We start from the raw sequence: 26,985 nt of genomic DNA, 5'->3' as shown, positions 1-26,985 counted from the left end.
ACACATTTAACATTGGCTTTCTCTTTCCAGGGTCCATGCAGTTCCCTTACAACCCACTGACCATGCGCATAATGAGCAGCACGCCGCCCACCTCCATATCTTCCCCCTCCATACAGAGCCAGCAGCAGCCACAGCAGTCGCTTCCTGCCGGAGCTGCAGTGGGCCAGCAGCGTGTGTGGCAGTCTCTGCTGTCGGAGCAATACGAGGCTCTGTCGGACAGCGACGACTGAGGCCGGCCCGCGAGAGGGGATGAAAAGAGACCCGACCTGAGGCGCGTCTCTTCCACGCCCTCCAAGACACAAAAGTGTCCAATTCTTTTCTGGTGCTGTGGCGCCCCCTAGCTGTCAGTCAAGTGTACAAGCAGCTGATGACCGACTGGGCTCTCCAGAACTCGGCTCACTTTTGGTTCGGAAGCACTCGCCCAGTCTCTTGGGGAATTAAACCCGACTGAGGCTATAGTGACGCTGATATGTAAAAAGAGACTTTGTTTAATTTCTGTAAAGTTATATAACGCATCTTCAAGAAAATCATTGTATGTGAATAGAATAACCTTTTTGCAGTGTTTTTCTTAACTTGATTGTTTCTTATTTTAATGTCGCTTTTAAATTGATCCACTCTAAATGCGAAGTGAAGATGTGTAATCTTTAATGCCACCGGTGGTCTTTCCCAGGCTCCTTACCCCATCGACGCTCACTTCGACCTGTTTGTCGTTGCCCATAAGAGACGACGTTTCTCCCCGCACCCCTGTCTGAACACGGTAGACATTACAGGACATCACAATACGCTGCTCAAATTTTGAAACCGTCTTGATATTTGATTGTGTTTCCCACACTCTGAAAATGTGTGATTTTCAACAAAAAGGTGGAGGTCATCACACTCAATTCTAGATGGGGGAATGTCTTCCACAGTGGTATCAGAAGTATACCAAGAAGTCTTGGTCTTGGTCTTGCCAAGCCTTGTGACTTGAGATAAAAAGGCAGCTTGAACTAATTTTCTCAGAAATACTGTTTTGTTTATTTGTACTTGCTTCCCCAGTACCTTTTGAAAATACTTTTGTGAAACAATCCAAACTAGAATGTCTTTCCAAATTAAGACCCATTTTACCAAACATAATTGTCTGCACCATTTATGCACTTTTTGCCTCATAACTATTGATGATAAAAGGCGTACTACCTGCTGTCTGGAACGTGTTCAGGAGTAATTGGCGATATTCTTTGTTTTTCCTCACCACTTGCAGACCTTTCATAATGGGATCCTTGCTTAATACTTGTTGTAGTTTTGAGTTCATGGTGCCATGTCATCACTGAGATTTCAAACCATGGCAATTCTGTTTCCATTATGTTAAATAACAGGAATAAAATAAACTACCGACCCTGCAGATGTCACGTTCACCTTTCACTTCGCTGTTGTCAAGGCTCTCATTCCCGAAACTCGTTCTGTCCCTTTCGTAAAGCTTTTCAATCGTTGTCACTGCACATGTAAAGGTGTTTCTCTTCTGACCGTTATTTTTTCTCCTCTTTTCTTACTCGTTTAGATGGGATGGTTGTTGTTTACAAAGGCAATGGCAGAAAACGTTTACAAACTTGAATTTGAAAAGAAAGACTACTTGAAGCCGAAAAAGAATTGGAGAATCTTTTCAAGCTAGAAACCCCATGTGACTTATTTTTTCTTTTAAATTCAAACTTGAAAACTCATCCATTTTGATGTTGATACGCAATGATTGTATGGCACAATGTCATTTAGTTGGCTAATACAAGAGTGCAGACCAGTCCAATAAAGTGGTTCTTTTCTCCACCACAGTCCTTGTAACGCTGCTCATCTTGTCAAATGGGGCCTCGACACAATTGTTGGGTTAATGAGCTGCGCACATTCACGTGTGCAAATAAGAAGCAACACATCTAATGCAGTACACGTGTATGGTTGATCGAAAAATAGGAATTTGCCACAGTGAATGAAACGGAACAGTAAACAACAAGGTACTTGCTTTGTACACCATACACTCTAGTTACTGTAAATGGATAAATTTGGGTATCTATAAGGTATAGGTTTACTTCAGCTGATATTTATAGCAGGAAAACACTGACAATATTTTCAGTTTATTTGCATTTATAGCGGAGGCCTACAAGGGCAATGTTAAATAAGCCGTTTTACGTGCAGTGTTGACAAGCGCCAACAGCGGGCCCTCGGTTTGCGACGGGGACGTAACCCGAATGTGTACGACGTAGTTTATCCGTTGGTCATAAACGGAAAAACGTTAAGTACGGCCGTCGTAGAAAAGAGAATTCAGTAGTATAATTGAAAATTATGAAACACGTATAGAATAGTGTTTACCTAAATAGTCAGATGGTGGTGGGGACTTCTTTGGCTGTAAGCAATCATGGTTAAAATTGTAATATATATATATATGTGTACATTGCATTTTTTTGTTCCATAGGAACCGAACTCTTTTTAACCGGAAGTCTTTGACCGGACGACGTACTCGATTGGTGAATGACTTCCGTAAACAGACGTCTTCGTGGCGAAAAATGCCCGTCGTATTACCAGTTGTGGCAGAACAGCTTTTCCGAGATATCCGTAAAACATACAGAGAAACTTCTCAAAGTAAGTTGATATTGATACATTTAGATGGCACCAATTGATTATTGTACACTTGTTTTTGTTTGTTTCAACAAATAACTATAGCAGGGCGGGTAGCTCTAGCTTTAGTTACTCTCTTTTACGATACATCATCCATGTTGTCTTGGTTTGGAATTCAAATAAAGGTTTCCTGTTTGACTTGATCCTTTTTGGGTTAAGTGAATGCAGTACGGCTGAGTGAATAATCAGACTCGTTTAACAATGAGCTGAATTTTCATATTTGTACCTGTAGAGGGCGCTGCTGTTTCATTCCACCCAGTGCCGTGAATAATTCTACACGGCTCTGATTCCCCCCTCACAAAATGTCTTTATTAATTTCCACCGTCATAATTTCAGTACTTTAGAAGAAGAACTTCGTTCCACCTGACATACTTTATGAGAATAGGGCAATGTAAAGAGTTGCGTGGTTGTTATTGCTCATCGGCACAGTGTTAATTTACTTTTTTAAATGTATTTATTAATTATTATTTTTATTTTTTTGTTGCTTCTTGTGATGGTATAAAACAGAGATTCCCAATCAGTGTGCAGTAGGAGATCATCAGCGCGAAATTATCCAATTTCACTTATTTTGTCTGCAAATTAGTATTTAATAATCAGAACGATATCTTTGTTCGTGTATCCACGCGGGCGAATAGTGATAGGCAGAACAATTAAACGCGCTTCAATGAGATGGCAGAAGTTGCAACAAACGTGTGCATCCACCTGTTGCCATTCCTACGGTCTATCAGCTTTGTGTTCCTTTAAATAGGCCCAGATTTAACACCGAGTGAGTCAAGTTGTGAGTAAATTGAGACGACAATATCATGATTTCAGTATTCATTCTTTTGGTGACAATCTATAGTGGCATAATAGTTTTCTTATGTATAATATTTGTTCCTAAGCTTTTATGCCACTTGGCCTATTTAATAGAAATGTGGCTGGACAATATACCAGGCTAAGGATGATAATTGTCACTATATGAATAACAATGTTATCATTATTTTCATGTTTTTCCTTTGCAGTTCCTGATGACTTACTGATTGCGTGAGTAGTTTTCTCGCCATTTGCATTTGCTTTCATAATCTGTAGTAGTTGTTTTTTAAATATATTTCTGTCCCAGTGTCTGAACAGATGAACAGATATTAATTGACATAAGAAAAAGATTGGAACAGCCTCAGTGTTGCTGTTGGCTTAGATGCACAAATCACATTTGGACCAGAAAGTTCAGAATTTATAATTGGGGACTAATCCAAATGGATTTCTTTAATTGGAGGCCCTTTCTTTAAATTAATCTGCGGACCTAATGGATTTATTGGGGTCTTTTAGAGGAATTAAAAAACACGTCTGCTTCACAGTTCTGAGCTTCAGGGTATACATCTTGGCTCTGCTGTGGAGTTTGCATGTTCTCCCCAACCTTGAGACTCTGTCTTCCTCCCACATTTGAAAACCATGTGTGTTAGTTTCTTTGGAGATTCTAAATTGTCTATTAATGTAAATGTTTGTCTGTCTCCTAGTTCCCTGGGATTGGCTGGCGACCGGTCCAGGGTGTATTGCCAAAAGTCAGCTGGGATCGCCAGCGGCTCACCCGTAACCCAAATGAGGGCGATGGTTCTAGTGTTCATTTATTTATTTTGAAATGGACACCTTAAAGGCATCCACCTGGGTCTGAAAGGTCTTCTCGGTGGGCGTGAGAGACCACAGTAAGGAAGACCAGTGACTTACGATGACAAATAGTCACGCTGGTGCTGTAATACCAAGAAATTCCCAGCATAGCGCTTTGACTTATTGTCTGTGAATTAGTGCTCAATGTGGCGCCACATCCTGTGTGTTAGTCAGCATACTGTGGTTTGGCCCTTCTTCGTAATTTTACCTCATGAGCAAATCTTCCCCAAACTGACACTGAAGACATGTCTGAAGAGCACGGCCTTTTATAGACTTCGACTAGATTATTTTTCTGTGTCAGTGATGTCGATCCCCAACTAATTGATTCATTCATCGGCAATTGATTTTCTATAGCGTTTGTCCTTATCAGGGTTGTGGGCACTGGGTGAGTTGCAGGGTATCCCAGCTGCCTTTGGAGAATAGGGGTGCTCCTCCCTGGACTGGTTACCAGTCAGTTACATTGCACATATTGACAAACAACCATTCACAGTCACTTTCACACCTATGGGAGAGGTAGAGTCTTCGATCAACCTCACGCGCACGTTTTTGGAATGTGGGAAAATGCTGGCGTACCCGGAGAAAATCCAAAGGGAGCGCATGCAAACACAGCAGGTGAGACAGACGTGCTAACCGCTAGGCCGCTCTGCTGCCCTCATTTCATTCATCAAAGGATCAAGTGTGACAATACTGGACACAAATGCTGCTTGTGATATCTTCAATTGGTTCCGTGCACTTCTCTCAGTGTATTTTATTCCAATGACCTGCCTGTAGGATGTATTTCAAAACGGGGGTGGAGGGGAATCACAGTTATTGCTAATAATGGTCCCCTCTCATTGTAAGTTTTCGTCTTCGTCAGGCTGAAATTTGTTTTTGGGCCCTGTGCAATACAAGCGTTGGATCTGGTTGACCGGCGCTCAGTCACCTGTCTGTCATCTCCCAGTGGACGTAAAGCCTTCCAGGTATCTCATGCACCCGCTCGCATCCTGCTAGTGACACGACACAAAGACGAAACATGCGATTATTCTCCGGAGGCACAGCTGTTCTCATCTTGTTAGAACTTGATGATGACAAAAACGTTGACAGAATCCCATTCCTCACATGCAGCAGCTTTGTAAAATCCACAGTAGACTACCATCGGAAGAAAAAGAAAAGAAAGTATTCTTACTCTATGAACTGTATATGTCTAATTAGTCTTATTTCTGATTTCAAGCCCTTTACTAGAGCCTTTTTTGACACTGTTCACCGACAACAATGTTCGGACAATTTATGAATGAATGCTTGCACCCCTTTACTGCTGCGGTGCATCGAGTAATGAAGTGCCAGCACAGCTTTATCACTGGCCAATGGCCATCGTTTAAATACGGAGATAATCCAGACTGCTGATGCTTTACAATATTGCAGCCGTGGCAGGTGGCTCCATTTTGTTAGTATAAGACATACGCAGCAGTGTGTAGTGTTTAGCGTGGCAGATTGGGGGCGAGAGGCAGACAACGTTTAGGGCGAGGCGGATTACGTAGTCACTCGTTTCATTTTGGCTGCTTCTCTTCCTTCGCTTTGCGTCTCCTCTCCCCGACCTGGTTCGAAATACCTGTCCATCGTGTGGTATTAGCTGCTATATGTAGATGGATATTAAAACCCTTTTTTTTTTTTAAAGTATTCTCTTGAAACGTGTTGTTTGCAGAGCTCATCCATAAAATGTATTAAGATTCAAAAGGTTTTTGTCATCTGCATAATGAATAGAGAAATGCATTGTGCTCTTTTGGGAACAGTTTTGCTGGCCTTTTTGTGTTTTCACATCATATCAAGGCTCGCTCTGATCTTCTGGAGCGGAGTCATGGAAGAGCGACTTTGACATTATTCTCATTGCTGGGTTTTGTCTCACGAGCTACCTTTTGTAATCATTTGGATTGTGTAGAATCCAAATAATAGTGTATGTATAGCGTATATTCCCAGACTCGATGGTAGTTTGCAGAAAAGGGAGGTTGTTGTAGCGCTTCAGCTTTGGCAAACTTTCTGTCTGTTCTTTTTCCACGGAAACCTTATTAGGAGTGCATGTGAAAGCACTGCAAGTCATGAAATTGCGAAAAGCTATGACTCAAAGTGTGCGAGGCAGAACTAAAAGGGGCTCGTTTGTGACTTGTGGCCCATCCCTCAAGTGTCTTACATCCTTTTCTGGATTCAGGCTCCAAACGTCATCGTCGTGTTCTTTCGGAAGGCAGTAGATCAAAGACACCGACCATAAATGTTTATTTATTGCTTGAAAACCTTAAGAGGAAGTTAAATATCCATTCATCTTCCTGGAAGTAGTGCATTGTGGTGTGTGCTCACTCGGCACTGTGTCAAGTGTTGCAATGGACGTTGATACATCACCTGCTTCGTCGGGTTGCTCATTCCCTGTTAACACATCTGCGGTACTAAATAGTTTTCGCCAGTTGTCGTAGTAATGTGCATTCTTGTTTCCTCCGAGGAAATGACTAACGCACGTGACAATTTGTTTCTCACCTTGTCTCCTCCAAACATTCATTGACCTTCTCATAAGGAAGGTTGCACCGCAGGGGTACGGTTCAAGATACAATATTCACAACTGCGTTGAGAGCGAGCAGGGTTGACGGTGTGAATGCTAGTTTTCCAATGACAACAACAATAATTATTGTTGTTATAATAAAGTCACCGACGTCGGAGTTGTTCACTTGCCCGACGTCTGTGGAATCAGAATGCGAGTGTGAGCGTGAATGGTTGTCTATCTATATCGGTGAGTCCAACCTTTCACGTATTTTACCATTGGAAAAATCTACGGCTCACCAACAAACAAAAAAGTGGATACGTTCATTACTGTATGTACTTCCTGCCATCTAATAGAAGCGCATTTATCTATATGTGCTGTCTGTCACTATGCCTCACTCACATAAATAGATGAACAAAGATACATTATGTCCTGTAAATCATTTTTTGAGCAATTAAGTAAAATGAGACACTGCTGAACAGTGTAGGGTCTAGTTTCGCTTTTTCTTTTTCTTTTAGCCTTTTAGTTTGTTACAGCTGTGAGGCTGTCGGTGCGTTGGTTTGATTGTTTATTTGTTAGTTAAGTTTGTTACTTCATTTGCTAGTTTCTTTGTTCATCAGTTAGTGAGCAAAATTATTGTTTTATTGCAAATTCATATCAAGCTACAGATGGGGAAATGTCCTTTTACTCTTGCTGTTACAGTCCACTTGCATTGCAGCCAAGTGGCGCAGTTACCCATCAGATGGAGCAGTGGTGAAAAAAAGCTTGTTGCCAGTTGTCGTGCACGGAAGAACAAATGTGATCAGCACGTACAGCGCCGTAACAACGAATCTCTCCGGTCTGCTGTGCTGCTGCTGAAACAAATGGGAGGCTTGTCAAATGCGCCGCTGGCATCTCTTTGCAGATGTCCAATGTGCAGTCACTTCTGCAGCCTCCACTCTCAATCCACCTCTACTGTCAGTGCGGGAATTTGAATGTCGGTGTATGACCGTGACGGCAGAATTAGCGGTAAGTGGCTGATTTTCATTACCCACAGTAAGTGTAAATGCTTGCGTTGTCGTGTTTTTCACCACTACAGCTACCGCAAATTAATATAGCCTTCATTAATCATAGAAATGACGGAATGTTACGAAATGTTTACCTGTTTAGTTTATATTTATACAAAAACTTGCCAATGACAGCTAGTGTTGTCAACGTAAGTAGTAGATGGGAAAGGTTTCAGTCGGACCTCGCGTATTTGCGTTTCGGCATCTGTGGAGTCGTCTATTCACGTGTTCTTTTTTTTTTTTTAAATGTATTTAAAAAATGCAAATGCATGACACATTTTATATCCTCTGTCAATGCATCATTCTATCAGTTAAACAATGGCAAAGTCTGACGATAACACACTGCCGAACATCAATGCAGGCGCCTGGAGGTGCACATCAAAATGGCAGCACATTTGAAGGTAACGTAATAACGTTATAAATAAAAGTGCACAGACAGAGGTTTGTGTCTGTTCAAGCGGCTTGTTGTCATTGGTTATTCAAGTATCTATATACTATGGGATTGGTAAATTAACACTCAACAACAATCGCATTTCTATAGCAAGTAGATGAAAAAGAACTTTTTTTGAGTTGGCTAATATGTCAGAGTGCATATTTTGAGCTACTCGAATATTAAAAGGGATCATTTTATTGTTGTCTGTATTTTCAGGAAGAAGAGCAGAAGGCTGAAGACTCGCCATAAGACAAACATGGGATTGTTGTTTACAAGCAGTCGGTTTGTCAGAAACTGTCGCTGCAGCAGTTAAGCTGGTTTGAATCCGGCATCATCCTTAAATTGCAAACCTGACCGAGGCAAACGAACATACGTGGGGAAAGAGGAAAAAGGGTGTCGGGATGCAGTCGAGGAGGAAGTCCCGGAGCATGGTGAATTCATGTTTGAACACATTGATGATAGGAACATTCTGTGTGGATAATAGGAATTATATGGAATATTTGGAATGTCGTACAGACGTCAACAACAAAAATAAAAGCTGCAAAACATTCGATCATATGTGATTTTTTTTTGTTTTTGTTTTGTTTTGTTCCTGTATCCATTTTCCACCGCTTATCTCACCTAGCGTTGCCAACCCAAGAGGACACCCTGGACTAGTGACCGGGCAAGCAAGCTGCTCAATTACACTTGTCAATTAGTGGGTTTTGTGAATGCAACGGATAAACCTGCAACAAAAATACCAGCCCGCTTCCCAAACACACACACACACACACACACACACACGCGCGCGCGACTGCGTGGGCAACTTTACGAACCAATCGAGTTTGGGCCGCTTTTCAGAAGCTAACGCTGTCAACTAATGCTCATCCATGCATCCAGCTGTACTCCGTGCAGCTCTGCTGACCTTTTAACCTTACGATAAACATGACCGTTTCAGATAGTGTAGTCCCGAAGTTGCTTAAAAAGTCATGTATCTTCTTTGTCCAGCCTAGCTCCGAAATCAGAGAAACTCAACGTCTGGGTGATATTTTGTATATTCGCCACACTGTTATGTCACAGGGTGGCAAAATTCCGAGCAGCCATAGAAATAGGCAGTTCACACTAGAGACCTATGTATACAAACAATTGAAAGGAAAATGTTCCGTTATAGTCTAGATCCTCAGACCCAGTGAAATGAACTGTGCCTCCTCCACCCATTGCGTGCTGACAGAATCGAGTACGCACGGTCAGCTTTAGAAACCCATGCTGTGTGTTTGTACAACTTCCAAAATAGCCCATGTCCATGAGCCACTTTTACAGCGGAATCCGATGAAGACGCGTCTTCGGATTTGTTCGCCTTTTTCTCATAGCAGAAGTATAAAACCAAAAATGTGGACTTCTCGATGTTGACGTTGTCAAGTAGGTGGCTCCGGGAGCACGTTTATGAGTCTCGTGATGCAAAAGAGCAGCGTGTTGCCGCACAGCGTGAAGTCTGTGTGTGTCACGGTCGCTCCCCGAGAGCTTCGCACGCCCTGGAAGCCCCGTTCGTGTCGCGGTTGTCGTGGACACGGCGACGTCCGACATCCTGGCCCCGAGGCATATGACGGCTTCCCGTGAGAGCCCGATTTTCAGGCCAGGACAAAGCCGGAGCTTTAGTGAGCGTTCCCTCTGCAGCGATGCCGCGATGCCTCCTCCCGAGGAGGCCCGGACTCGTGCCAGGCGGCGGAGTTGAAGGCGCAGCCGAGCCGCGTGCTGTGAGACGCTGGAGGTGAGCAAAAAGAACCCCAAGTGTGAGGTGGTTTTTAACTACTGCGCCTCTTTCTCCAGCATTTTTTACTGCTGCTTGCCGCATCCTGCCTCTCTCGCTGCTCTATTCACAGATACTGAGTTCTTCTCAGCCCGCGTCATTGTTTCTTTTGTGTCTAATTTATGACGCAGTGTCACCTTAAAAGAAACGAGGTGTTTATACCTCTATAGGTCACCGGGCAAGGTAATTTATGGAAGCCCTGGAGAATAATGGAGCCTGCTGTAGTGTCTCAGGAGGTGTTAATTATGGTGTCAGGCTACATACTGAAGGCCTGATTTACGAAAGGTTTGCCGGTGGAAAAAGCAGCGGCAACTCGATTGCGCTTGCAAAAAGATGTGGATCTACTGAGCTACTAACGAGGTGCAAGTAGCATTGCATCTGCTAAACGGCTGCCGTTCATTTTGGGCTTTGCAGAAGGCGCTACAAACATGAATTTAGTATGTGCATTGTGTTTTATTAAAATGAATGAATGCGGTGGGTGGCGAATTACAAAAAAAAAAAAATACTATCCAAGTTGTCGGCGTGTGCAAAAACATGAAAGCTTTCCTTTTTTTGAACTGAGCTAAACTGAATATTGCAAAATGTCAGTCAACAGTTCAATGTCTTCAAAATTGTCTCCAGGAGGCAGTGATTGTTTTCACAGAACCGCAAGGCAAAGGCGAAGCAGCATTGTGTTTGAACGAGGCTTACTTTGCCGCTGAAGCTTAGCATCTTTTAGCCTTCACAAGTGCATCGAGATCTCGTGTCCGATCGTAAGTACCGGCGGCCATTTTCCGAACCTCCGTGGACCGCAAATCTGAGTTTAAAAATGCGTATATATTTTAGACGGGACATATGTCGGGAAACTGACTTTTGAACGGCTCGAGTGTCGGCGGTGTCTGCCAAGCCATCGAATTTGTGAAATGACTCAACCGAGTGAATCTGTTGAATTGTTGGGGATGTTGTCGGCGTGGTGGGAGGGAGGCTGCGATGTGCTTTCTGCTTAGCCCACATACACAGATTGGCACACGGGTTGTCGAACGGGATCAAAAAGCAGATACTGAAGTGTCTTCGTGGAAGCTTTTGCAGTTCGCGCTCACGTTTACAGTTCTGTAAACGTGAGCGCGAACTGCAAAAGCTTTTGTTCAAAAGACGTCGTCGGCACCGGCACCGCGGCGTAGGTTGAGGGGTGAGCAGTGACTCGTTTTCACGAGACACAACAGTCTCATTTCAGCAACGGTTAAAGAAGACGGTGTCAAGTCGTCTATAATTATGGATCCTTTTTTAGTATTTGGATGACGACGCGTCCCGTATTTTTATCATGGATATATTGAGACTCGTTGCAACGGTCCAATGTCGAGTGATTGCAAAGAAAAACTCAATTCCAAAAGTGCACTAAGAAGCGGTCGTATGTTCCGTTTTCTATTCTGTGACGCCTCACCATGCGCGACCGATACTTCATGTGCACTTCATTTTGCAATGTGTATGTTGTCATTGTTCAGACAGGACCTAAAACCGATATTTGAAAGCCTGCAGTTGGAGTCTTTTTGTTCGCTTGTTTTTGCGTTGTGAAAGGGGCAACAGACGATCCTTTTTCCAGACACATGGTGTCCAGGGTCAAAACAAGCACAGTCTTAATACGTTAAAGTTGAAAACCAGATGCTTCTTGTTTTCTTGAGACCGAGCGTTCGACTTTAGAGCTTAGCTTTTGACTTGCTCGAATGATGGCCGTTTCTCTCTTACAATTTTGTTGAGCGAAGCTTTGTGTTCCCGTTGGAGCGTTTTGAGTTTGTAATCATTCAGTGTAATGACACTCCTTCGAAATAATCCGTTGAAGTTTCAACTTTGGAATGATTTTTCATCTCCACATTGAGCCACGACTGGACTGGGCCAGTGGGATGCAATGAAACGTGTTTATCTCCCCGCCTCTCCATCCATATATTGTGTTCACCGATCTTTGACTGCGCCTTACTCAGCTCTGAGCATCCAAATATGGCCAATACACGAACAAAATACAAAGTACGGCTGCACATTATTGGAAAAAAGGACATTGCGTTTTTTTTTTTTTCTCCTACTCTGCGATATATCTATATCTATATCTATATATAATATATCTCTCTCCTCGCGTTTCCAACTACTGCGACATTTTGCAATTTGTCGCCAGTGTATTCCGCCGTGTTTAATGATTTCACCTATCCCTCTACTTTTAGTTCTTCACCGCGGCCGCTTTGTGTCCAGTGTTCTCCAATTGATAGTTTCTGCGTTCCACCTTTTGTCAGCTCTTCGGGCAACGTGGCCATTTCCATTTCCATTTAAGGCTTTTTATTTTTTGAATGACGTCGGTAACTCGCGTCTGCTGTCTTATCCGACTGCGTCTTGTCGCGAATGCTTATTTTCAACATTTGGCGTTCCATGTTTGGGTTACACGTAGTCTTTGTATAACTTTATAACTATAATATTGTGATGTTCAAAAATACAGCAGCACATACACGCAACACACATTTCTCTTTTTCTCTCTCTAGAAAAAGGAAAGTGCAAAAGTGTGCAGTCATATGTAGGAAGTCTACCTGTATTTAAATGCACTGTAGTATTGAGCAATAATTGGCCAGACAGGAAGTTCAAATCATTTTTCATTCCCGGTTATACTGTAGAGTCGTGAGCACATTCCTAACACTATTGAGTTGTGCTTCATCAATCTGTTATTTTACACCTACGTTTCAACACATGCATTCGTATTTGAGTGCGTCCGTTGCTGTGTACACCTGAAGTTTGTCCCTTCAATAAGGACCCTGCGATGTGACTATCGTGTACTACGCGTACACTGCGATGATGATGTTCAAACGATAATTGCATTGATTTTGATTTTGTCGCAGGTCGCGGGAGCCTCGGGGGGTTTGTACACTTGCTTCTCGTCCTGCCACTACTGCTCGTGTCCTGCCTTCGCCTACGCGGTGCTGCGGAGGAATGAAGGCCTGCTGGTGAGGATCTCGCAGGAAGACAAACGCGTTGAGTTCCTGCTGGTTTTGCGAACCCCACGCAGGAATTCCCATGTGCTACACGTCACAGGCCGCTCTTCAGCTTACTGTATTTACGTGCGTAGCTGTCGTGCAACCATTGTGTCTCGTCACTCGGACGTGCATCCTGCCAAAAAAACTGTAGTAAGTGAGACAAAACAGAAGTTGAAATGTGTCTAACAGATGTTTTGAGGTCAGGTCATATTTAGGCCATGGCACTCTATGGCGTTCCGGCCTTTATCGCCTTTTTGTTTGTTGGTTTGTTTTTTTGCTTGAACTGTAGCGTTAAATACTTGGACGATTTCTGCTTTCAATCTGTGTGAGAAAACTGCTAGAGAAGACAAAGAAATGGAAGTATATTTGACCTGATGACAAGGGTGACCTCCACGAACAAGGGTTTTGGGTTGTGACAGCAGAAGGCATTATAACAGTGATGTAAGTGAAGGTCAAGCTCTCTTGAGCTCCAGCGAGATTGACCGTGACATACGCCGGGGTCACATTGTCGGTTCAGGGATTTGGCTGACTCCACAGTGACTGAGGAAGTACTGACCCGAGTCTGTCCCTCTGATGGGACAGAGGAGGTCAACGGAGGAACAGCAGCATTTCCAAATGTGTGAGAAGATTTGAAAGCATGGCGGGTTAGCGGTTAGCACTTGTGCCTCGCAGGTCTCGGGTTTGGGCTTGGAATCTCAGCTCAGGCTCGGCGTTTTCTGTGGAGTTTGTTGGCTCTCGCCGTGCTTGCATGGGTTTTCTCGTACATTTTTAGGTTTATTCAAGACTCTAAATTGTCCTTTGGCGTGCATGTGATGATAATTGTTGTTTTCTATGTTCGGTGAATGACAATCAAAATGTGTGAAGGCAGAATTTTTGATGTAGCTCCTATTGTATCGTGCGTATACCTAATATGACCCCCATGCTGTGTACTATGTGATTGTACACTGTTCTGCTATGTGTTTTAAATAACGGCGCAATCCATGTGATTATGAAAGAAGCAAATTCCTAATAGCTCATCTTGGGAAGAAAAAAAACAAAAAAAAACTGTATGTCACGTGTCAACTTGTGCAGTTGACACGTGACATACAGTTGAAACCCGATGTTTTTACATACACTATGTAAGAATACACGCCTTATTTTTTCTCTCTCATTGTTTGGCGCGTCACTCGCCGTACCATGCCTTCGTCATTCTACTAGCGCACAGAAATGTTTATACAGTAGTGGAAAACAGTCACGAGTAAAACTCAATTTAGTAGTGCACTCCAGTTGTTTTGCAATCAGCGGACCATTTGCAATCTTCAATGAAACCTTGTGCTTTTGGAATACGGGAGGAAGGCGGAGTGCCCGGAAAGCCCCGCGCGGCACCCGAACGCCGGAGCCCGGATTAGAACCCCGAAAATCACAACCGGGAGGCAGGAAGTGCTAGCCGCCAGTCCAAGTCTTGTCAGATATTTGTTATTCCTCCGTCAGAGGTATGGCCTGGGCCCGTTTCGGACAACGGTGCGCTTCCGTGAATTTAGCGTGCAAGACCTGGATCTTGTGAGCTAGGATACAGATTGGGCGAGCCGGCAGGCCCCCTCGCATCTTCTTCTACGTTCAAAACGGCTCACGGTCGTAGAACCTCAAGCCACGGTGATAAAAGAGTACTTCGACTTGACTATCGTCAAATCTGGGTGCTAAGGGTCTCGAGTTCAGTGTCGTGTATTTCATTGTTAGCCACTGACCTAGTGGGACTGTTGCTGCGGAGGAAAGAGGGGGAGGTTTCAAGAAGGTCAGCGCTGTCGTACGGCGTCGCTCATTTCACCGGAGGTCTCGACCGTCTCGGGCCATTAAGGCCGCTGTGACCGTGACGGCCCCGATGTGCTCTTTTGTTGCAGTGCAAACACATTGTGGCCGTGTACCTGTGTGAGGCCACGGGCGTGACTCGCCCGCAAAGTGCGTCAGATGAGCAGATGACAGCGCTGCTCAGCGGGACGTCGTCGCTGTGAGTCCCGCGTATGTTCCGCTTGGATGCCGATCGCGATGGAGGACAGGAACACCGTTACGTTGCTTTTCTTATTCCTCTCTTTTTAAGACACCGTTATTTTTGGCCTCCCTCAAGAGTTCCTAATCTGTTTCCAGGGAAACATCTGTTCACTGAGGTTGCACCGCTTTATTTTCAGCTTCCTCGTTGGGAAACAGTGAGCCGCTGCACGCGAGTATGTCTGTTTCCCCCTTTGCAAAGCTCGTTGTATCTGTCAACATATTGTACGTGAACGACTTTCGGAATAAAGTCAGATCATGGACGACGTAAACATGGCTTTTATTCACTAAATCTTTGACCGTACGTACACACACATCGCACCCGTTTGTGGAGACTGAAAAGTAGAATCATGACACAAAAGCGACAGATGCTGAAGGGAAGCGGAGTCGATTTGCATCCGCTAATGTCACAAAAAAACAAAAACAATTACAGTCACCAGACATAAATAGCTTGTAAAAAGTGTGACACCCACAGTACATATTCGGGGGTGTGTATATATTTGTGTTGTTGCTCCATTTTCTACACGTCGGTCAACTAAGACAACACAAAATGACAGTGCAGTTCCAGTATGGATGTCTCCATTGGAATGTTGACACACTCCTGTATTTTTAGCCCTTAAGATGAGTCAGGTGAAGGAAATGACCTAAAATGAGCAAGCGCAATGTCCAACGTCTTCTGCTTTGTTTGGGCTTTGGAGTTTCGCCAGCACTGGGGTTCAGACGTCGTTCCTCATCTTCGACAACTTCGTTTACAGTTGAAGCACAATTGTGCGCGTGGCGGGCTGCCGACCACACCCGGCAAAAAGGGGCTCACGTTAAAAATGGACTCCGTCGAAAAGAGCACCGCAGCTGCACCGTTTGGTGCCGTTCACTAGACTCCTCCGTGTTCCCTGCTTTGCTTTCACTTACTTCTTCATTTCTCATTTATTGGATTAGTGTTCATGGGAATTAGCAGAACTTCGTGGGATTTGGGGAAAAAAGTCTCGAACGGGGAATCTCATAGCCTCGTTCACCACATTTATTTGATGAAAATTCGTGTTTTTAAGCTTCTAAAACCTCGTACACTCCAGCAGGAATTCTGCATTTGAACGCTCCGGCTAAATCCAGTTAAACCGATTTTGATGACATTACTGAGGTAACTGCAGATATGTTTCTAAGTACATTTAGATTTGTTGAATGGGTATCTTTTAGCTGCAAGTCACACAAGTGGCAGAACACTCGAAGACATTGTGTTAAGAGAACGATACAACCATTCAAAACAATTGCTATTTATATTTGAAACTGTCCCGATTGAAGATTCAATACGGGAATTGCCATATAGCCTTAAATGTATAGCGCGCTAAAAGACACTATTCGATGAACCTAACATGCATGTTTTTGAACGTGGGAGAACGACGGAGTGCCTGGAGAACATGCAAAGTCGACATAATTTGCAACCTAACCCTAAGGACTGTCGGGCGGAAGTCTTCTCTCACAATAGTCAGAAATAGGCAGACTTTTCGTATAAAGTGGCAAATATCTCTTCGTACGTTCATCTTGCCTGTTCCAGCCAGTATATACCAGTTTAAGCAGATACAAAATCACTTTGACTCAAAATTGGGCCCTCAAATGGACCAATTTGGACTTGACCGTATAATAAATCGGCCCAAAAAGGAATTGAGAATTGGAATCATTTCTGAATATTTCTACCTTCCCGATGGAAATGTCGGTGTCACTTTGAAACCCTAGTTTGTACACCACGTGATGAATCGGAAACGATAGTGCAATCGTTCCACGAGTCACGGTGCAGGGTATGTGCATATTTCGAGCTCGTAGGAGAGTGATGCACGTGGCCAAAGAAAGCAGCTCAAGACAGAACAGCGACACCGTCATTCTCAGCGTTTTAGGGTGTTTAGTTCAACAAACGGAAACACTTTAGCGAAGGTGGAAGGAGCTGATTAAAAAATAACCACAAAAGTACTTCTGTTGCACCTATTGAGGTCCACGGGTAGTACGGAGTAGTACGGGTCCGGACTCCACACCAAGACGTTTGATGTTCACATTCACAAAGATACGGTGCTTGCCGTCATAAATAAACACCTGCACCGACTCTTGGCAGTATAAAAACAAAAAAGGAGGGCTTTTGCAGTTCTATCAGGGCTGAGTCAGAACGATAAATAGCGTTTTAAGAATGTCTCAAAGTTTGGGTCCTGTTCACAGTCCCACAATCCAGTTAGCGTTAACATTAATCGGCAACAATAACGACGACAAATCCTTCACGGTGTAAACGTTAAGTTTGACCCCTCGGGGCGCGTTTGACATCATACCCTGCTCGTGTAAACATCGTTCAGTGGAAAGAGTGGCAAGTCTTCTATAGCAGGGGGTCTACAGTCATGCGGATCCGGTCTCTGGTGCGCCTGCTGCCGTCGGAGCTGACGTAGAGCTCCTCTTTGCGGCACAGCACGTGCCGTTCCAAGATCTTGCGGAAGGTGTTTCTGAAGTCCTGGATGCGGTAGGCGTAGATGACGGGGTTGACGGCCGAGTTGGCGTGGGACAGAACGATGGCCACGTACATGACCTCCTCGGGCCTGTGCAGCCCCTTGTAGAAGAGCGTGAGGCAATTGAGGATGTGGACGGGCAGCCAGCAGATGGCGAAGAGCCCCACGATGATGGACAGCGACTTGGCGGCGCGGATCTCCCGCTGCAGCAGGCCGTGATGGTGGTTGTCCCCGTTGGACACGCACTTGAGCTCGATCTGCCTCAGCTGCATCCTGGCCACCGTGAAGATCTTCATGTAGATGCCCAGCATGATGAGGAGCGGCAGCAGCACGCACACAAAGAAGTTAAAGTAGACCATGTACTCCATGTCCACCACGCTCTCAAAGAAGCACCTGAGCTTGCAGCTCGGGAGTAGTAAGTGTCCGGCTTTCGGACCCGAGTCCAGTTGGCGGTCCGTGGCGTTGTCCGCTGCGGAGGTGGCATTCCTGCAACTCGAGTGCTTGATATTCCAACCGAAGAAAGGGACCAGCCCGATGACGAAGGACAGAATCCATAAAATAGCGATAATCTCTCTGGCCGTCTTTCCTGTCATCAGCTCTTTGTACCTGCATTTAACAACAAAAACAACAGTTTCACTTCTTTTTTGTATTCCAAAGACACTAAAGAGGGTCCACGGCCAACCACGGCGCTGAAGCTAAAGAATTGTTCGTTTTTATGACATTTTTCTTCATTGGACTATTCGGTATCATTCCGAACGACGTGAGGCCATCGGCATCTGACAGCTTGGGCTTGGGCTTGGGCTTGGGCCTTGCCCGTGGATCTCCACTTGACATTGGAGCAGTGTTGCAAGTTTGTCTGTCCCCGAATGCAGTCAAGCGCCAGTTTGAGAAGCGGGTCGTCAAATGTGTCGGTCGTCGTCTTACTGGGTGCCTTGCGGAAGAAAAATGGTCCAATCGGCCCGGTGAAATGGCGCCAAACCGCCGTCTTGGGAAAGTCTCGTTCCTGCTCAGTATTTTTTGCTGCCATTTGATTTTCCCCAAAGTTTGACAGTCGTGTCGGTTTACCTAACCGGAGAGATGAAGGTCGAAAGCCGAGAGTTGTTTTGATTCACGCATTGAAACACGAGCGTGAAAATGTTCTGCTTGAAGGCTTCGAACAACGCGATGGGTTCATCTCGATCACTCTCTGAAGCATCCGCTGCATCTAGCGTTTGCCGATGCTCAGGTTCAGTGCAGCCCACCGGATAAACTTTCCCTGGCTTTTCGCGAACGCCTGGCCTTCCACCGCAGGGTTTATCAACAACAGATCCTGCTTTGAGAAACGTGCTACGGGCAGCGTTAATTGGAGCAGTGCGCTGAACTGCGGTCGGGGACAGAAAAACGTCTTGCCAGGCGGCAATATCGCGTTGCCGGCGAGCGACGGGCGAGGGAACGACGCGCTTCGAACGACTTCCGAGCCCAAGCTGTCAAATGCCGACGGCCTCCCTTCTGTCCGAGTATCCCTGAAAGGAAACAGAAAAAAGGAAGTGCGTAGGTAGCTTTGAGGTAGCCTCTCTTTACTGTAGCTACAGTATGACTTTACTACTGCATTAACATAGGTTAGTGATCAATACTACGTGTTCTGATAAACTTCAGTGTCGTAAACTGCGGACCGTTTGTACATCGTATTATAGTTCCCACTTTGCCAAAGTGTACTTCTCAAATATCTTTATTTGAGAAGTAAGTTTTAAATATTAGACTAGATATGTAGTCCTTATCTTAATGCAATACCAACATGAGACATCTTAAATCTTCAGTTTTTGTTCTTCGTGCTCAGATTAGATTTGCATTTTGTTGAATTCCTCCTTCCTCTAAATGAAGGTGAGTGCGAGTGGTTGTTTGTGTAAATGTGCTCAAGTCAGCCGGGATAAGCTCGAGCTCACCCGCAACTCCAAAGCGGATCAGCATTCTTGAAAACGGACGGATTCGCTGGACGCGTACCGGCGCGAGGTCGACTAAGTGATCCTAGCCAATACGTCGGCAAGCCGATATTCAGGACCGGTCACGATGAATTGCTGCTGCATTAGTTTGCGGCCACAACTGCTCTCGCGGTAGCACACCGTAAATCGGTGCGCGGCTCAAATGTTTGCCTTTTTGGACATTTCTGCGAGGCTTCCTTTGTCTCGGTTTACGTCGCGCATTGAACGTATCGTGCCATTTTTCGATGAGCTAAAGAAATAAGTGTTCTTTATTTAGTTTTCCGGGTTCGGAAAGGGCAGGGATAGGTCGCCGCACTCATGCACAGAAAAAAAAAAACTGGTCTGACGACGAGAAGGACAGAAATAGACTTATTTCTCCTTTTGCCAGGTCTTCGCATGTAAACGTCCAGACAAAGAGGAAACAATGTGCTGGATCGCTGTGCTATGATTGTACACGACGTGGCGCAAGTGCTGTCCCACCTTGTTGTGTTTCAATTCATGTCGCCAAGTAGCGAGGCTCCTCGCACGTTGAAAGAAAAGAGGATAACGAAGCAGATTATTCGCGCTCAGCGGGAGCGCAAAGGACAAATGGCGGCATCCTCTGACGCGACATCAGGCTAGCGCGTGCTTAATGAGACGCGCGCATGCTGACACACACGTAGCACCAAACCATCCTTCTGACCGCAACAACTCCCCGAGAGATGACGTAAAACCACCGTGCCGCGGTTGTGTACCGCTATTATTATTTTGCCATCCAAAGCCCTCTCTCGGTCTTGATTTTGTTCGTAGTTGTTTGTAGTTTGAGGCGTCACGAAAGCAAAAACATATTTCGCATCAAAGCCACTGTTTTGCATGATGTTTCTGTTTTACAAAAAGTTCTTTCTCCCTGCAGTTCGGACAGAAAGCGGTGTTTTTGGTGAAAGCCAGCCATGTTCTACTACTGATTACAGAAGAACGGAAAAAGCTAGCTAGCTTCGTCGGTGCTTATATTGTCACGGAACACAACATTCTGTGGGTGTTGAAAGTTTGGCAGGCTGAGAATACGTTAAAATTGAAGCAAACGGCAAGTTTAAACACCCAAAATACAAAGGTGTTTTGTTTTTCTCTCGAGCGGCGGCGCATTTCCCCCAGAATCTATTCCTCATCCCCCATGACGTAAGAAGTTAACTAACATCAATTAGGAGAAAAGTATAAAACCAGGCCATTTTTTTTTCAATAACTTTGGCTGCAGTTTGCAGTGACATCGCAAATTTAAACAAACATCAGATCAAGAAAAAGGCGTGATAAACCGGTGTTAAGCAGAAGTAAATGTAAATCCGAGAAATGAGTTCGGCAGGCTGGCAATCATGAGCCCGGTTTGCCCCCCCCCGTGACTTTCCTAATAGCTGCCAATGAGCCCGGTCGGGACCTCTGAGACCTGCGTGGCGTGCGAGCGCTGCCCCGTGGCCCCCGGGGGAGGGACATGAATTATGCACCGCGCTGGCCTCCGACGCTTCTACGCGTGCGTTCTTCTCCGTCGCGGCAGAGCCCCCCCGCCGACGACACCCGCCAACTGCCCCCCCCCCCCGTCCTCACAAGCTCAGGGAGCGGCCGGCCAGTCGCGCCGGCGACCGAATTAGTTGTGGCGTGACGACAGCTCGCTGGCATCTATCTTTGCTGCGGTTTCTTCTTCTTGTTGTTTTTTTGCTCCGCGCTCCCCTACAACATAACGCCACCGTCCACACGTCCGCACGTCCGCACCCTGAGGCCATGAAGCGCTGCCAGGCCTCGCGCACGCCAATCTAGATTTTGTTTCCCTGCAACAACTACACGTTCGACTCGGGGCCGAGTCGACCATTCCTTTCAATTATCCTCGATTCACAGTTCAGTCCCATCAAGTTTCCAATCTTAAATTCGCATGGAAATTTCCCAGAAACGTTCCCCGAGTGTACCGGAAATGTTCCACCCCTTTACAACCCGCATCACAAATAGCTCTATTGCATCCGTACGGCTGGTTCGCTGCGACGAAGCCACTGCGTGCGGCGTCCGGAATTTGTGCAGCCTTCGCGCATTTATCGAGCAGGAAGGGAAAGTGAACTCCGTCATCGTCCCCGTGTACGTCGTCATACAGGAGGTGGCTTTGCTGTCGTTACATCAGTGCCGTTAGGAAGCTTTGTGTCCCGCCATGTCGATTGATTTCACACAGGAAACGATGTGGCCTCTTTGGTTTTATACCGCGAACAACAAAGGTGAACCCCAGCGATGCTGCAATCGTTCGGTGTTCGTCCACCACAAAAGGACATTGGACGATGAAAAACGTCGACAACTTGGGACGCTCTGGCTGTTTGGGTTTTATTTCTGACGATTTTGAATGGACATTCAAATACCTCGTACGTTGTCACAGGTGACCTCTGCCACCAAACGTTCCCCGACCCTTTTCCTGGTTCAATTCATGTATTTGACTCTGCATTTGATTGCTTTTAATCATCCGTCTATTTTCTGCGGCACTGGTCCTCATTAGGTCGCAGGCGAGCCCGAGCCCGTCCCGGCTGCCTCGATCCCTGGACACATTTTGACACACGACCGTTCACACCTATGTTTTATATAATCGGCCACTGATGAACGAATGTCGTCTCAGTTTGATAATCATTCCAAAAAAAGTGTACGTTTGAGAGCGCGGATGTTATCGACGACCTAACGAACCCGACGTCGGCCGGCGACGCAATGACGGCGGGTCCCGCAAATGAAATAAACAGCGCGTCCGCCGGCTTTTCCGATATGCGTGTCGAAAGGCCGTAACGAGACAAAACGGCAACGGGGTCTTCCAGTACGTGATGCAAAACGGGAAGACGGGACCCCGAGGAGAGCGTCCCGGGAGCCTTCAGGCGTCCGGCCCGGGCCGTTCGCTTCCGCTTCAACTATCTGGAAAAACCCTAACGAGAGCCAAATAACCGCGGACTGCACGCGCACACGTACAGTAAACTAGTTTGTGTGTGTGCGCGCGTGTCTCACCGGCACCGTGTTATTCTGTCATTTGAGCCGCACTGATCTTATTAGCGGCCGTGTGCCGAGTGAGGTCGGGAGGCCTTGTCGAGTCCGCTAACATCGCGTCGTGGCTTTTGTGCGGAGCAAGCGTGTCCGTTGTGAGCGGCGTGACAAAGGGATGCGACGTTTCCGGCAAATTCCGGAAAGTCTAAACTGGGGAATTTGGCAAGTGTATGGCAGGATTCATTGGGAATTGAGGGTAATTGAACAGGACGGTGTCACATTCAAGCCTAAATAATATTTCGTTTTGTTATAAGCAGACATCCATGCCAATTAGATCTCCTTGATCACATGCGAGGGCAGTACAGTATCTTTTTTGATTTTTTTTTTTTTTTTGCTGAACAGCTCTCATGCCGCATTAGCGTTAACAAATGGTGCTAACGCGGTTGCGTTTGTACAGACTAAAATGTTTATTAGATTTGACGTGATGTTATCACCTGGAGAAACAAAGCAGTAAAGCGCCAGCTGACTTTTCTCGCTCCCTTGCCTTCCGGTCGTTTTTGATCGTGATATATATAGTTTGATCTGTTCGTAAATGTATGGACTTTGATATACCGTCGCTGCGTGATGAAAAGCCAGTTCCATTTCAGTTTTCTCTCAGGAGCAGTGCAAAACGGGGAAAACATGTTTCATAAAAACACGACAAATGGCTGCTGTTACACAGATGCTTTAGAAAATATAGTCCTGCTTTACACAGCCATCATGCTCTGTGTTGATACCGATTTGAATGTTTTCATATTTTGACGCGGACACACACACACGACGTCTGCGTCGGCATAATAACGTCCGACGAAGCGATCTTGCGGAGTCATTTGCGTTCCTCTCAGCTTGTAAGCTTTTACGTTTTAAGCTTTACACTGGAATCGGCCCAATTCCGAGTGAATCGCCGCAGTGACTTCGTCGCCTGATTTTCAGCTGCATCCGTTACACTCGGCTCAGCGGAGAAACGGATGCAGTGCGCCTATTTGAAATGTTACATTTATATAATGCGAGGTTGTCACCGCTTTAAGACCGACGTGTGTGTGGTCTGACACAAAACGGGGATACTTGCTCGAAGCGTTTGTTAAAATCGAAAATACCTTATTTGCAAATAGGTTTCGTCTAATCTCTCCACATGTAACGGTCGGCGAAACAACATGCAAAATGCAAAAAAAGAAAAGAGCTTGTTTTTATTTAATGAGATTTCAAATGGAACATCAATAACTTCCATATTAGCTTTTTCTGAAAGTGCAACATTAAGAGTCAAATGAAGGCTGTAGACAAGCGCAACAGTAACAGTTTGAGCAGTGTGATTTCAAGGTTTGCATTTTTTGGGAACGCCATAAAAACAGCACAGCGGCATTGATTATTGCATTGGCTTTATCTGCACCGTTGTCGAAACGCTCACGTCGGCGTGACGCCGTTTCAAAAGAGTGAACAGGTTTGCTGTCGCGTAGCCACGACGCCCTCGAGCCACAAGCCGAGCTCCGTCCGCTGTGTTAGTTCGCGAACGCGGCGCACGGCAAATACACTTTTGGTCCTTTACCTAATAATCGCGTTATCATAATACAGACTTGTCGCAACATTTTACTTGCATCCTTTTTATGATAGAGAACTACTTTTAAATACAAGTTTTACGCATCGTTACCGACTGTGCAACTCACTACTGTATGCTCAAATGTATTTCAATACTTCTCATATTGGGAGTTTGATGCCCGAGCTGTATTAAAGGCATTTCCGTGACTTCTAAATGGAAATTCAAACAAATAAAAAGTCAAAAGTGCTTTGCGGAACGGCTCGTATTCAAATTCCAAGGCCACTAAGTCGGCCGCGGATGACTTTCCTCCCCGGCGCGTCGAAATGTCTTTTCTTGCCGAAGTTTGAGGCTAATGGAAATGACGGCGCATCACGGCGGAGGAGCCCCGCGGTGAACTTTCGGCGGCCTTCAAACAAAACCAAAAATAGCAGCATGCGCTTGTTCATCGGTGCATTTTGGGATTCGTTCAAGTCAATAGGCTTCAGTTTAACACGTCGGCAAACACGCTGGTTTGTCACCGCTGGATATGAAATAAGAACCGCCAAGTCTACCACGGTAACGCAATCCAACGGGCGCGGACGACTTCAGCCCTTTGTATGCTTCCTGCCCGCTCATCGGTGTACTGCGCCTGCCGGGTTGCGGCGACAAAGCGTTTTCCCGACATTTTCCCTGAGCGTCTCATGTGAACGTCTCACCTTCACCAAAAAAAAGAAGGCTCGGGGGGCGGGGGGGGGGGGCGGACAGGGCCAGTGTTGGTTTCTGCTGTGTCACTTTGGAACAGGAAAACCTTTTCGCCTCATCGTGACAAGCTTTGCATTGTCGTAAAGAGACGTTCCGCACATGGCACGGCATGGGCGCGGTGGACTATCGGTTAGCATATCTGTCTCACTGTTCGGAGTTCAGGGTTGCAATCTCAGTTCTGGCTTTCCTGTGTGCACTTTGCATGTTCTCCCCGCTCTTAAAACATGCATGTCAGGTTCATTAAAGACTAAATTGCCCATAGGCGTTCATGCGAATGCTTGTTCGTCTATACGTATGTGCCCTGCGATGGATTGATTGGCGACCAGTCGAGGGCGTACTCCCGCCCAAAGTCAGACGGGACAGGCGCCAGCTCACCTCCCGCCCGAATGAGGAAAGCACGAAAGGAGAAATTCGGAACTTTATGAGAGTCAAATTGCATAAAGTACGTCCATCCGTCCGTTTGCTGTCGCACTTCTCCTCACGGGGGTCGCGGGCGTGCCGGAGCCCATCCCGGCCGTCATCGGGCAGGAGGCGGGGTACGCCCCGAACCGGTCGCCGGCCCATCGCAGGGCACACGCAAACAAACAACCGTTGGCGCTCACATGCACACCTACGGGCAATTTAGAGTCGTCGATTAACCTAGCGCGCGTGTTTTTGGGGATGTGGCGGGAAACCGCCGAAAGGGAGAATCGGGTTTCACAAAATCCGCAAATCTCCTTTGACAGCGAGTGGACAAAGACAAAGACAAAGACAAAGACAAAGAGTGGAGCAGCGGAGAAAGCGGGTGGGAGGCCTTTTTTTTTGGGGGGGGGACAAATATTTAATGATGTGGTTTCAAAGTGTTATGTTTGCTAACACCTACGTTCTTTACTTTTTGAAAGAAAGTGTTGAATTTGCTCATGTGTCAAATGGGTTCCACTAATTTATTCTATTGGATGTTTTGCAAGAAAAGCGGGAGAAAGGATGTCAGTTTGCCATATTTGAATCACGTGCAACCGGAATAGATAACTTCGCAAGGTGCAGTATAGAAAGGATGTTTAGTTTTCTTGGAGTCCTCGCTTGGATCCAACGTAAACGGCTTTCATTTGATTTTACTCTTTCGGTTGTTCATACAAATATTGCATATTGAATTTCCCTTACGGGACGAATCAGGTGTCCGTCCGTCCGCTTTTATAAAGGTAACCGAAGGTCAAACTAAATTTGTGAGAAGTTCCGATTCAATATTCCGAGCATTTGCAGCTTACGCGAGTTTGGTCTTTTCATAAAAGAGTTCCTCTCAGGGGTTTTTTTTTTTTTTGCGTGATGGTTGTCGTTTTAAAATTGCACGGGCCTTAGTTTTCCACGTCACAAAGAGCCAAGAAGCAGAAGGAGGCCGGAGCCCTCCGAAAGGTGACGCTCGCCGACCTGAGAGGGATTTTGATCGCCAGGTATCGGTCGATGGCGATGGCGAGCAGACTGAAGATGGAGCTCTGGGTCAGAACCAGGACGAAGCAGGCCAGGAACAGGCAGCCGTAGAAGTCCAGTCGGATGCCGACGCTGATGGTGACGGCGAAGGGGATGGCCAGGCAGCCCACCAGACTGTCGGCCACGGCCAAAGACACCAGAAAATAGTTGGTGGCGTTCTTCAGGGTGGTGTCGATGGCCACGGCCCAGCACACCAGAACGTTGCCGGTTATGGAGAAGAGAGCGATGACCACTTCGATGATGATGTAGACCGTCTTGATTCCCTCCTCATGCATTCTTCTGAGACGAGGAGCTACTATAAGTCGACGGGCGGGGCACAGGTCGACGGGTTGCGGTCCGAGGATAGTCCACGAGTGGGAGCTGCTAAATTGGCCATCTGCAAAGGGGGGAGGGGCAAAAGAAGAATGAACATTCGCGCTAATGCGCCTGTTTGCCGATGTTCTTACCTTTGCAAAGCTGTGCATCGTCCACGGTTGATTTTCTTCCGAGTGTGGCGCAACTTTCCTCTGTGACGGCACTTTTCAAGTCGGGGAGGGACGCGAGCGCGGAGGAGGGCGAAGGCTGACATTTTCATTCAAGCCACGCCCCCTCGCTCTCTCTCGCCTTCCCTCCACGCAACACGCAACGCACGCGCACTTCTCCCACCGAGCGGCATCCCGTCGCGCCAAGAGAGGAATCGCGTGCGTCATTACGCACACACCAAACCGCATCCATCGTTGGTTCCGTTGAGAAGTTTCAATAGAATGCGTA

The 26,985-nt window shown here is 46.0% G+C and overlaps 3 protein-coding genes across 18 annotated transcripts in view; 2 read left to right on the top strand and 1 right to left on the bottom strand.

Annotated features, from left to right (window-relative positions):
• The window catches only part of ncor1 (nuclear receptor corepressor 1), a 64,141-nt gene extending 62,342 nt beyond the window's left edge, over positions 1-1,799 (top strand). For all 13 annotated transcript variants that reach the window (XM_061703510.1, XM_061703518.1, XM_061703517.1 and 10 more), the window contains one exon: positions 31-1,799. In XM_061703510.1, the coding sequence (XP_061559494.1) occupies positions 31-230 (200 nt within the window). In that variant the 3' untranslated portion in view covers positions 231-1,799. The remainder of the gene's footprint in view (positions 1-30) is intronic.
• A 685-nt stretch (positions 1,800-2,484) lies between these two features.
• zswim7 (zinc finger, SWIM-type containing 7) lies at positions 2,485-15,456 on the top strand. Of its 3 annotated transcripts, XM_061701878.1 has the most exons (5): positions 2,485-2,601; positions 3,639-3,660; positions 5,135-5,237; positions 12,899-13,003; positions 14,911-15,446. In XM_061701878.1, exons 1-5 carry the CDS (start codon positions 2,526-2,528, stop codon positions 15,019-15,021), a joined length of 417 nt encoding a protein of 138 aa, XP_061557862.1. In that variant the 5' UTR covers positions 2,485-2,525; the 3' UTR covers positions 15,022-15,446. The 3 variants fall into 3 exon arrangements, with proteins under 3 accessions (XP_061557862.1, XP_061557863.1, XP_061557864.1); XM_061701879.1 differs by lacking the exons at positions 3,639-3,660; positions 5,135-5,237 and adding an exon at positions 7,686-7,789 and having other exon boundaries at positions 14,911-15,456; XM_061701880.1 differs by lacking the exons at positions 12,899-13,003; positions 14,911-15,446 and adding an exon at positions 7,484-7,678.
• On the bottom strand, positions 15,323-26,985 carry adora2b (adenosine A2b receptor). Of its 2 annotated transcripts, XM_061701877.1 has the most exons (3): positions 26,682-26,985; positions 26,176-26,611; positions 15,323-18,138 (listed from the first exon to the last, which is right to left on the bottom strand). In XM_061701877.1, the coding sequence occupies exons 2-3, from the start codon at positions 26,508-26,510 to the stop codon at positions 17,406-17,408; spliced, it is 1,068 nt and encodes a 355-aa protein (XP_061557861.1). In that variant the 5' UTR covers positions 26,511-26,611; positions 26,682-26,985; the 3' UTR covers positions 15,323-17,405. The 2 variants fall into 2 exon arrangements, with proteins under 2 accessions (XP_061557861.1, XP_061557860.1); XM_061701876.1 differs by having other exon boundaries at positions 26,176-26,985.

Source organism: Phycodurus eques, chromosome 17 (assembly GCF_024500275.1).
Source record: "Phycodurus eques isolate BA_2022a chromosome 17, UOR_Pequ_1.1, whole genome shotgun sequence".
Lineage (NCBI taxonomy): Eukaryota > Metazoa > Chordata > Actinopteri > Syngnathiformes > Syngnathidae > Phycodurus > Phycodurus eques.
The sequence above is the reverse complement of the archived record's forward strand: the minus strand, read 5'-3'. Positions and strand labels throughout refer to the sequence as shown.

What these genes read in the sequence shown, in the direction of transcription:
- zswim7 (XM_061701878.1), top strand. Translation starts at nt 2,526, where the DNA reads ATGCCCGTCGTATTACCAGTTGTGGCAGAACAGCTTTTCCGAGATATC. An exon ending in GTGGACGTAAAGCCTTCCAG is followed by an intron (nt 5,238 to 12,898) that starts GTATCTCATGCA and finishes ATTTTGTCGCAG; the next exon opens with GTCGCGGGAGCCTCGGGGGG. An exon ending in GGAGGAATGAAGGCCTGCTG is followed by an intron (nt 13,004 to 14,910) that starts GTGAGGATCTCG and finishes CTTTTGTTGCAG; the next exon opens with TGCAAACACATTGTGGCCGT.
- adora2b (XM_061701876.1), bottom strand. Translation starts at nt 26,699, where the DNA reads ATGCACAGCTTTGCAAAGGTAAGAACATCGGCAAACAGGCGCATTAGC. An exon ending in GCGATCAAAATCCCTCTCAG is followed by an intron (nt 18,139 to 26,175) that starts GTCGGCGAGCGT and finishes TGTTAAATGCAG; the next exon opens with GTACAAAGAGCTGATGACAG.